This window comes from Saccostrea cucullata, unplaced genomic scaffold (genome assembly GCF_032062105.1).
Source record: "Saccostrea cucullata isolate Sc308-1 unplaced genomic scaffold, CSIRO_AGI_Scuc_v1 ctg438, whole genome shotgun sequence".
Taxonomy (NCBI): Eukaryota; Metazoa; Mollusca; class Bivalvia; order Ostreida; family Ostreidae; genus Saccostrea; species Saccostrea cuccullata.
Window position 1 is genome coordinate 264,180 of NW_026935125.1, and position 12,085 is coordinate 276,264.

Here is a 12,085-nt window from a genome sequence, read left to right on the forward strand (position 1 = left end):
AAAGGGCAACTTCAATTGTCCCTTGGAAACTTATTTACAATTCCTTTTTTAGATTTGTGAAAGAAATATTTAAAATGATGTATATTCTTTCATTTCTATGCTCACATATTATGACATTTATGTCAACTTATAATACATCGGCCTAAACCATTGTTCAAAGAGATGTAGGTACTATTGTGTCGATAAAACATTGAATTTTTTTCACATGATGTATGTGTACATTGTTATAGCAGGTAGTATATAGGTCCTTGGTTTTAGACAGCAGGAGGTGTGCAGTTATTTATTATAACCCCTCAATATTATTAGAAAGTGTTTTATGTACATGCAAATGTCAAAGCCTTTGTACAGTATTGAAAGCAGCTATTAATCATCTAAAACAACTCCCAATATTAAATGTGAGCATGGGGCAAGTCTAATTTTCAATTTCAATCTTATAAATTGATAAAGAAGTTCTAAAGTTTTCCAGTGACTAGTTAAATATTGTACAGTAAATGGACGAAAAACCATGTCACCATTGAATTGTAACATGCTGTCGACTATCATGCTTTGGGACTCATTCACTTGATTGGGTGTGATCAAGACATCATCACGTGTTAAAAATTGCCTTCCATATAAGGTAGCGGTCTCAACCTGTTGATGGGGGATTAATTTTTTCCATGTATGTAGACTACCCAGGGATATTACTCTTAGAAAACATCAGATCTCCAGTTATATCATTAACTGTCAAAGGGCCACACTAGTGTGTCAATACTGTCTCTAGATATACATACAAATTTGAACAAGAACAAAAGTTGAAGTGTACATCAGTTTGAAAAGATCTAGTTTCTGTGCATTCACAAATAAAACGAGATGTTTGAAAAACACTTATGCCCCCTCCCCCAAATAATTGGAATTTTTTTTTTAGGTCAAAGGGATTTAACTCTGTCAAAAAATGGCTTGATCATACCAAAAAAAAGCGTTGGCCTAGATATTTTATGAGAAATCTGTATATGGAATTTCTTTTCAATAGGTACAATATCTGCAAAGAAATTGAATGGAAAGTGGAAATAATTGGAATTTCCTATGTCTAAGGTGCATAACTCTGTCAGAAATGGCTCGATTGGACCCAAAACACTACTTGACCTAGATATTCTTATGATAAATCTGTAGACCAAATTTTATTTCAACTTCTGCCAAGAAAATGAACAGAAACCGATTGTGGACAGGCTGACAGCAGCAAAGCAATATGCCCTCTCTACTTTGAAGGAGGCATAATAAAAATCAAAAATAAATCTATATGTAAAAGAACAATTTTATTCTTATATTAATCATTTTAAATTTCTTTGGCAGATTATATAATATATTTGGCTATGAATAACATCAACTTTTTTAACAGGATACTGTCATATAAAATATTTTAACAACAAAGTGTGAGACATTTTTTTGCATTTCGACATGATTTAAGGAGACTTGTACATATAATAACTTAGAGGTGGGTTATGAATTACAACCAAATTCAAAGTTTTCAACTGTATAAAGCTCCTGCCTAAGTAGATACTTGTACTATAAAAATCTCTGTTTCATATAAAATTCACTTTCGCTTATGGATGTTAACGTTGCACTGTTTTGTCTTTACATCCTGAGATTCCAGAGGCAATTTCCAGAGACAAGTTATTTCCCTTGTGAGACTAAGAATGTATTAGAACACCACTGTGTAACAAAAACTGCTGAATCCTGAACAAAGGAAATTATAGTCCGAAAGACTTGCTGCAAAACTGCTGGGGTATACTGACCTCTGAAAAATTAAATTAAAAAAATAAATGTCCAAAATTCATGCATTTGCAGTCCAAAATGACAACAAAAACAAAACAACCTATTAAATAAACTGCACCATATAAGTACTTCTGAATAAGGCACACCTGACTCAAAATTTCTACTGTTGTAAAGAAATGTATGGGCATAATGACCAAGTGATTACTATTTAACCCTTAGTGACTACTATATTCCTCCAGTCTGATTGAAACCAGCTAACTTCTCCTTTCACTCGTCAGTGAAGTGTGAAAGAAGGGGGCTGGTTATAATCAGACTGACGTTGCCCTTAAAAGTGCAGTCTACTTAATCAGGTGGCTTCACAAAAATTGTGGAAAACCATTTACTGTACAGGGGATTAATTTCACGGGTTGTAATTTTCACGTTTTTCTCTTCTTTGACACAATCACGGTTTCTTGAATTCGCGGATTTGGTATATTTTAAAAGTTTCCTCCCTTATCTATACCTATTGAAAACTTATTCACTGTTTCTTGAATTCACGGATTCATTAACACCGTGAATATAGCAAATATTAACACCGCGAGTTATTTTTCCCCTATACAGTATGTTCATAAAGTCTGCAGTACTTGTAGTAATCAAGATATTTCATTTATTTGGACAATTTGCTTGGGAACACAAGTGTCCCAACTAACAAGGCTTGACTGTACTCATAATCAGAAAGTCAATGTCATACTTACAATAAAACCTCTTTTTCAACCCATTTATAAGATGTGAAAAAGAGTTGGACCGCACTGGTCCATAAAAGATATGTTTTATCCCGTAAAAAATCCCAGGATGATGAGAGGTGATGACTGAGATCTGACCAGAGCTGAGGTGACAAGGAGTAAACCTGTAACAAATCAAATATCAACCTCATTCATGTTTTATCTCTAATCACAATCTGCAGCATTACTAAAAGCAAACACAGCAAGTTGATCAAAGAAAATCAATTTTAATCACTGGTTTGTGAGTTATTTTAAACTGTCGTATACAAGAAAATGCCGGATCTCAAAATGTAAAAGTTATCATGAAGCCTTGTTCCATTTTTTGTTAGTATTTACCTGTTCAGTTAATTGAAGTAGTTTGATGTACAGCCAATCCCGTTGAGGGGTGCTAACTTCCCAAACATAGAAAGCCCCAAATTTGACCTTTGACCACCCAACAGCAACATAGGGTGAGATGGTGTTGACAGCTTTCTCAGCAAACAAAGGAACATTCACTTTCAGCCAGCTGCAAGAACCAATAATGTAGCAGAACTTTAATTTCTGACTTACAATTAATAATGGTATCTAGGAAAAAATAAGCCAAAAAATAAATATTCCTGCATAAAAATTTGATATGAGAATCAAATTACCTAAATGTCATCATTGTGTAATGAGACAGCTTGCTCCACACTTGTTCTGTGAAAGCTAATATCCCATAATCCTCTAGGAACCTCACAGTTCTAGAAGCTAAAATTAATCCACATATTCATCTTATTGAATCAAGTATGTTCATAAAAATAAAAATGTGGAAGATCAAAAGTTACATGCATTTATTTAGCAGGAATAGGTCACATACCTCTTAAAGTCTTGCTAGAGTAAATGTCATAAGCCACTATTGCAGACAGTGTGCCAATCAACAGGAAAACAACCCAGAACCATGGGAAGTGTGTCTGCTCCATCTTCTGAAGCAATTCCTACACAAAATAAAGATTCATTGCATTTATTTTTCGAGAAGAGATTCTTTCACAAAATATCAATTTGATTTATTTTTCAGTGCATTTTTAGAACTAATGAAACCATTTCATATTCATAATATAAGGTATCAAAATTTTGAAGTAAGATGATCTGTAAAATGTAATCATTCTGTGAAATTCGGACATCAATTTATACAGAAACTTCTACATTATATATTCTCCACTTGTCTGTACCTTACACACAGAGACACACTCCTGATACCCCTCACTGCTGTTTCTGCCCTGGGTCGCCAGTTCCTCATTTGTGATAGAGAAGGACCTCAGGGTGTTCTGGAACAGCTTCTTGTCCATTTTAGAGCCAGCCTTATCCCAGTTCTGTGCCAGGTAATTCAACAGGACACTAAAGAACACAACAGGTATTCTCAATACCAGTATTCAACAGGTATTTAAAAATATGTAGAAAGCATTGTGCTCTAAAACTGTTCTGAATTTATTAACCACTTTTTTTCTTCTTAAAATACTGTGAAAGCACAGATTTTTAGGTAGGCTTAATTTTCATGGTTTTCAAGGTATGAAGAGACCCAAGTTCAATACAAAATGCAGTTTTTCACATACACTACTGCTGAACAAATCTTAAACTATGAAATCAAATCCCAATGAATCAATATATATTCCTAAAACCAAGAGAATTGGACCCCTAGAAAATATGTGATTTTACAGTTTCTTAAATTAAAGAAAAATTATATTACAATTCTAAAATGTTGATTTTTTTTTTATTATAAAGAGAGCCATTATTTTTTTAAAGGTACATATAAACTGATACTTAATATTATCTGTTCATATTATTGCTTGATTTTCACAAGGTTACCTTTTATCCCTTTAAATCCTCTTACCTAGACTGTGGAAGGTGTTTTGTGTACATCTGACACCACACAGCAAAGCATTGTTTATCAGACACAAGGCAGTCTACCAAACTTGGCAGGATCTGGAAGGAAAAGTTTCAATATATTTTTAATACTTATTTGTGAGAATGAAAGAATTTCTTCAGCTTTTATTGAAAATGTGCTTTCTTAAAATGGAAAAAAAAAAACTAGTGTGAGGCACATATTAATCTTAGTTTTATCTCATAAAGATGCTTCAAAGCTTGTAAGAGTGAGTAAAATAAATGTATACTTAGTCAAAGAATTGACAACAAAATTATTCTGAGTGAAAAATTTTATATCAGTAGAGTATCAATCAGATAGATATGAGTATGATCCCCTCTCTCTCTCTCTGAAGTCAGACCTCTGATTTCATGGTCCTGCTACTTCCTGGTGTGACTCTGGTCAGGTAGGATGGGAAAACCTGCCTCAAACCATGTGATTTATCATTGGTCAGGGCTATTTTCTGAAAAACAAAATGTTTTGGTTAAATTAACACAGAAGAAGTAAAAGCATACTTATAGAGAAGAGCCATTTATGAACAACTTCTCTTCCTTGAAAAAAAGGAATTTCCAGTAGCCTTACCTTGAGTTTTGGGTAGAGAGTCTGCAGCTTCTTAGCGAGATCTTTGGGCAGATTCTGGTCACTGAAGATCATGTCTACCAGAAAGAAGTACTCCTTCAGTGACATTTCCCCTGACAGCTTCTTCATGTCTGTATGGGTCCTAAAACCAAACAAATTTCTCTTTTTATACCCCATTATCACATCAAAATCCCTATTGGTGTCGGGCCTCAGTAATCTATATATACACATCTGTCAAACCATTCATTGCTATTTTTTAGGACTTATATTTTCTTACTGGAAGAGTTCCTCCAGATAGTCCACACAGTAAGGGGCCACAGGTCTAACCTTCAACATCGGCATCATAACCTCCATCCAAACTGAAAAATAAACCGGATTCAGTCATGAGTATGGCACTTAAAAATTTCTATTATGCAACTCTTTCATTGGCTTCAACTTTTCCAAGAGAACCGACCAAGATAACTTCCTGGTGTAAAAAATTCTCCTTTTTATATGGTTGATAAATGTTTAAAAACATTTCTTTCTATCTTTATCCAAGTTCTGGGTTGTTGATCATAAAGAAGAGGGGGGTGGGGGAATCCCTACCTCTGAGTCCACTCCTGAAGTCCTTGTTACCACACACTCCCAGACACCACAGAATGGACAGACATCTGGGTAGTTTGTTCTGATGAGTGGTCAGCAATTCTAGGTACTGAAATTAAAAAATAGAAAACCCTTTTACATCAACAATTTTGAATGTCAGTACTATGGAATCAATATAGGTAAATGATTAAATTAAAATTTTACTCTTAGAAATATTGGCTCTAAATGTATAAAATTCACGAAAAATCAAAATCTAACGCCATTCACAGTAGAATGAATATAAAAGATTCCAGATAAACAGAAATACCTGCTGTGTCTTGGTCAGTGCAATGTTTGGCTTTGTATATACCAACAACTGGATAAAAATCCTGTATCCATAGCTAGAGTTTCCTGTCAACAAAATATATTAATACAGATTATTTCCTGTATTTATATTATCTTAATTTAATAAATTAACACTAAAAGAAGATTTCTCAGAGCTAGAGGGAAGTTTGGTTTTAACATTCCAATCAAAACAAAATAACCATATTCAGTTAGTTCTAACAAAAAAAAAAATGTGACCTTTGCACCCTTTGCATCATGAAACAAACTATATAAGATATAATTATGCCATACAGATTGTGTCATTTTCCCTGAACTACCAGTATTGAGAAGTTATATATGCGAATGGGGGGAGAGGATTTTTAACTGAAAGAGCATTTTGGGGTTGAGTCCCTGATGTACATGCATATGTTCTACAGTAATATGAATTATTACCTTTGTTCATTTCTGACAGCATGGTAGTTATACTGTGATACAACAGGTGCTCCAGAGTCTCAGCTGAGGCCTCTCTTATCACAGATTTAATCACATCCTGACATTTGTTACTGAGATGACACAAGGGATAATCTAAAATTAATAAAAAAAAATAGTAATGCTCTGGAACATCAAAATATAAGAAAAGAAGTCTTTAACTTTCAAATCTTCAATTGAAAAAAAAAGTTCCATAGGAAATGAAATACATGCATAATACTGTATTGTTCCACTTAAACTGATGTCACACTAGGTTTTGGAGTCTTTATAATTTGACGAGGATTGATTTAACCTCACTGTTCCAAGATTATATTCCATGGCTCACACTGTACCTACCTCTAGGCTTATTCTTCATCACAGGGTCGGGTTCAGGACATTGTTCAAGTTTGATGCTCAACAATGAAGCCAAATCTTTCAACCAGACCTCAATATTCCCAGGAAAACTGGATTTTGTAATTGTTAAGGCAGCTTCCAAATCATCCTTCTTTATCTTCAAGTAAAAGTATTAAATAAGATGGAGTCAGTAGGCCAGAAAATTTCAACATTAACGCTGAATTTTCTTTTTCTATTTTACAGAAAAAATATAATTTTTTCCAGAATGTTAAAAAAGTTTAAAGACAGGTTATTTTCATTCAGTGGTTGGGAGATGGCAACCAAACATTTTGTTTTAAGTCATGTTCTTATCCAATTTTTATTTTTTCATTCAAAATGGAGTAATTAACTTTCCTATATTCTTTAATATTTCTTTTCAAATAATAATTGTAAATAAAAAGAGATATAACACACACTAGGGAAAAAAAATCACATAAATTAATTCAATCAATGTCATTAAATATTCAAAGTACATGAAGAGATTAATCATGTCAATTAAATTGTCAGTGTTATTTATTATTAAAATTACCTCAGCCACTGCTGCCAAGAAGTCAGCTGGCTTCTTTTTCTCTGGTTCTGACTTCTGCACTTTTTTCTTTGGCTGAACAGTCTTTTTTCCAGCATTGGCAAATCCATTGGCTTTACTTGTATCTTTTGCCTCTGCTTTAGTTTGTACATTGGCCTGCTGTTGTTTCCTCTCCTTCTCCAGAAACACATTGAACAGGGTGCTTGACTCTTTCAAAGGTGCAACTATGAAAGTTTATAAAAGTCAACTTATGAAATGAACTCTGTGTTTGTATAAAATATGGGTTTTCAAAAAAAATTTAAAATTAAATTAAAAAAAAAATGGCATGTTGAGGAAAGTAATTCAATTTAAGGTCTAAATTAAATCATGTTTATGTACCGCCTATAAAAATCATTTGCTTGAGTTGAATGTATTGAAAAAGCTGTTTTTACTAAACATGGTAAATGCATGAGCATCTTGGACACACACTTGCTAGCTGCTACAGTGTAAACATGGTCAAGACTTCAAACACACGTGCAACTTGTTCAAATAACAACTTTATGTAATAAATTAGTTATTTTGAACTGAGTATACAATAAAATAATTATAAATATGTATTCTCTAACATCTGATTTCGATTGCATAACATGATCAAATACAGATGTTCAAACAATAATGGTGACGTTGACACTTGTTGATTCCTACCGTGGTTGTCCGCTTTCGGCATCCCCTCCGCGATCTTTTTCCTCTCCCCGCGGCTGACAGGGGTGGGGATCTTGCTCTTCTTACCCTTTCCAACAACTTCCCAGTGTGGTGAAGCAGTACTGGCCATTATTACCACAGTTGTGAGATGTAAGAGCCGGCTTGTTGAACTTACGTGTTGCAACTACAAGTTTTTCTAATGTTGAAACCGGACTCAACGGCAACCTTTTTTCCGGAAGATTTTTTTTTTCGTATATTCTTTATACAATATTCTCAGATTCTTCAGTCATTATCCTTCGCTAAATGATACAGTATGTGTTTATTCTATGTTTATACTCCGTTGTATGATAATAAATATTATGCACATCTTAAATTGATCCTGTTCTTTAAAAAAATCTCCATTCATTTGGTGAAAGTAGATCTACCTTTCATCTTTCGCATTAAATCCCCATGACGGATTTAATTCATTCATATATATACACCTAGCTCACCAAATCTTAGGAAAAAATCTTCACTACTTCAATTATGAGAATGATCCTGTTATAGAATTTTTGGGGCATATAGATATATATTCATAATCTTTCTCAGTATATATACCTTCACCAAAAATTTTTAAAATACACCAAAGTTTAAATAAGCTATTTGATTTTTACAAAGCTGACTTCAAGGGCTTTTCCAGTTCAAATAAACATTATGTTCAATGTTGTAAGAGCATTGGAACTTAATGTAATCATAGGTGTTGGAAGCAAATTGAAGGAGGGGGGGGGGGCTAATTGAAAGGGGCATTAAATACAAAAAAGGCAAGTCCCCATTTGCTATGCACATATCATCTTTGCAAAAAAAAAAGTGGAAGGGGGAGAGGTGACTAAGCCCCCTCCCCCATTCTGATGCCTATGGTAAGGAGATGGGTGAACATTATGAGAGATAAGCCCATAGTGCAACAAACATAAAGGTGAAAAATTTAATCTCAATTTTATCAAAATTTTCCTTAATATTTCATCTAACATTAAAGCATACTTTATGTAAAATGTCTACAACTTGCACAAATCTCATGAAAAATGAAGTTATTTGCTTATGAAATATGATACACACACGAAAGAGGACAAAACGAGTCATTGAAGTCCCTTAAGTCAATGGTCATATCACAAACATGATTTAAATGCCACACTTCATCAGGACTTGTGTAGCGTAGTGGTTAGCGTGCTAGTCTCAATAGAGAATGCAACTCAGGATTTTTATTGCCAGGGTTCGAACCCAATGGATACCACATTATTTTTCTTGATAAAAGAATAAATATTAACGGAAAATTTTCCCCAAAACTTTTTGTTTATCATGATTTTACAAAAATCAAAGATGAGAACTTTACTCTAAATACTAAATTAACAATTTGAATATGATTTTTATATATCTGAAGCTTGTGGGTTTTTTGCACGCTAAGTTCACCCATGTCCTTTATAGGTAACAGACATGTACTTGACCTTAGATTGATGAATATATAATTATTGCCCCCTTTTCAAATCTATGATATAGTATTCATATTGGTAAATGAGTCAATATAGAACAGAGAAACAGATATAAATATTATTTTATTGTTTTTAATAAACAAATACACATATCAAAATACAATCCTCTTTAGTGTGTTTTATAAATGTGGAGAAAATAGTATTACATGTATAATAAATATGATATGTATTACTGGTACATCCAAATAAATAGTCATGGTTTAACATATTTAATATCACTGCCTTATAAATAAATACAAGTTGAATATAGTGAAACTCTTTATATAATATTATACTTTAATTGATTGACATATATTTAAACAGAGGAAGTAAATGACTGAGCATGCTCAACAAATGCCTGATGGGATTTTTTTAAACCTAGATGTTGCGTATAATTTTTTCTGGCACTATTGCCACAATCTTATCAGAAATTGTTGTAGCTAGTTGTGAAATATTTTACTAATCTAAAAATCTTGTTTCTGGTGACAAAAATGTGTTGCTACAATGTTACCCCAATATAGCAGCAATATTGCTGCAAACATTTTACTTTGATATGGGATTCCATTTAAGAAAATCAACATTTAAACAATGAAAAAGATTTTTTTGTAATTTTGATTTACCTGAAATCTGTATAAAATGCATAGAAAAGGTGTCACAAAATAAAAGTAAATTTTCACACTTACATTCACCCAATTTTAAAATACTAGTATCTTTTTTTTAATTTTTAGGATATTCGTTCATGACATAATGCAGATCTGGTCACTAGTCTAAAATTCTGGGATGAACAACCTGATTTCCTTTTTTTCAGACCAGTGAGCTAGTCAGGCCTACAGCTGAAGAGGCTCTCAGAGTACTGGTCTGGTTTGTACTTGTGACAATGGAAAAGAAGTACTTGGGCTTGAAACTATGGAAACATCAATAAAAAGAGTTATGATCTTTGGTTTAGTCACTTCATGTACATATTAAAAGCCCAGATTCATTAAAATCAGATTAAAACTTTAGGAGGATCAGTAGAGATTTAAAGGAAATTCTACTTTTAGTTACTACTGCATTAGCATTCAAAAAGCAATCAAATCCCATTTTTCAGAATTCTAACTTGTGTATTGAATTCTATTGAAATTAGACCCAAACTGTAGGAGAGGGCGAGTGTTCTGAAGAGTTAATATATGGAATAAAATGGCTACCCTACTACTGCATGGGTTTATCTGACAAGTAGATCAAGCTTATTACACACTGTGAATGGATTTCCATGAACATAAAAGATCTTATGTTTTTTACAAAGAATACATTGGTTGGCATGCAGTAAAAACAATGCCACAATATCATAAAAAATAAGAAATTAAATATATTAATTTTAGTAAGTTCAAGCTCAGAATTAAAAATAATAGGATATCAAAACTGGCTGTTCGTCAGCTATCTAAAATAAATTAATAGGCACATTTTGGGTTTGTTTTTTTTTTACCCAAACATGTACAAAGTCATTATTGCAATTATGATTTCTTTTATATTTATACTTACCATAGCACAATTTACATGCTTTTGATTTATCTGTGATTAAATAACATTCCTAAGTGTTAAGATATTTCTTAATCAAAAACAAGGATGGTTAAAAAAATACTGCCCACCCATTGAAGTAAAAATGTTTGTGGTACATGTACATGTACAAGAACAGAAAAAGGATACAAAAAAAAAAGATTTCTACTTGAGTTCTGTGTAAATTGCTACATCAAGAAAAAAAAGTGCAAAATATCATGTTCATTCAAATCTTACACATTGCTTGTTTTGAGTATATGACCCACATCCAAAAATATAAGCTCAAACCTGGCTACCAACTAATGCATGAAAAAGTTTCTTGTTAACAAAAACTGATTTTAAAAAATGTAAAAAATAACAACAACCACACTATTGAAACTAAGATTAAAACACCAATTACACCAAAAAATAAAACAACAACCACACTAAAAACTCTGCTCCTGTAGTGACTAAGAGTATTAGAAACAGAACTTTAGATACAGCTAACTAGAATTTACAATCTATTTCCTATTTTAAAAAAAAAAACATGGCATAAGTTTCGACTTTTCATAACTACTCTAATGTGCTGAAATTAAATTTCAGTTCACTAACCGGTGTGTTCAATGGCAAAATCTCACAGATTCAGCACCAAAAAAGGGGTGAAAGAAATATTCACAATAACACTAACACGTCCTATAAACTTTGACAAAAATGAATGTGAGACTATTCTTTTACAATTGGTAGGAATCTAAATAAATATAACTTTCATGTTGTTGTAGTTTGCATGATGACTGTGATTTAAAGTTATAAATAAATAAACTATAAGATAAAAATACTTCAAGGTTCATAAACCCCCTGGTCACTCATACAAAATATTTCTGTAACCCTTATGATTTTCCAGGAAAAAAAAACATATTTCTTAAGTAAAACACAGAAAATCTTAGAAAAAACTTTATAGGGTTATATTCTTTTAAAATAAAAGTGATTGGGACTCTCAAATCACTTTGTGGTGTTTGAGATATCAGTGTTCATAATATCATGTTTCACCTGTACTGTGACATAAAAGAGATGAATATGCTACCTGATGTTACCATAATTACAAAGTAAAATTCTACTGAAACACATAAAAATCGTTGTTTTGAAGCTAAGA

The 12,085-nt window shown here is 32.6% G+C and overlaps 1 protein-coding gene across 1 annotated transcript; it reads right to left on the reverse strand.

Annotated features, from left to right (window-relative positions):
* Window positions 1-1,289: 1,289 nt before the first annotated feature.
* On the reverse strand, window positions 1,290-8,141 carry LOC134241954 (transmembrane protein 214-B-like). The gene is made up of 16 exons (XM_062723962.1): window positions 7,925-8,141; window positions 7,244-7,464; window positions 6,679-6,832; window positions 6,307-6,438; window positions 5,858-5,940; window positions 5,554-5,659; window positions 5,246-5,327; window positions 4,972-5,110; window positions 4,751-4,852; window positions 4,360-4,451; window positions 3,701-3,866; window positions 3,349-3,466; window positions 3,143-3,239; window positions 2,850-3,018; window positions 2,487-2,638; window positions 1,290-1,774 (listed from the first exon to the last, which is right to left on the reverse strand). The coding sequence occupies exons 1-16, from the start codon at window positions 8,049-8,051 to the stop codon at window positions 1,651-1,653; spliced, it is 2,064 nt and encodes a 687-aa protein (XP_062579946.1). The 5' UTR covers window positions 8,052-8,141; the 3' UTR covers window positions 1,290-1,650.
* Window positions 8,142-12,085: the final 3,944 nt, after the last annotated feature.

What these genes read in the sequence shown, in the direction of transcription:
- LOC134241954 (XM_062723962.1), bottom strand. Translation starts at nt 8,051, where the DNA reads ATGGCCAGTACTGCTTCACCACACTGGGAAGTTGTTGGAAAGGGTAAG. An exon ending in AGTGTGTCTCTGTGTGTAAG is followed by an intron (nt 3,467 to 3,700) that starts GTACAGACAAGT and finishes TATTTTGTGTAG; the next exon opens with GAATTGCTTCAGAAGATGGA. An exon ending in TACTTCAATTAACTGAACAG is followed by an intron (nt 2,639 to 2,849) that starts GTAAATACTAAC and finishes GATTTGTTACAG; the next exon opens with GTTTACTCCTTGTCACCTCA.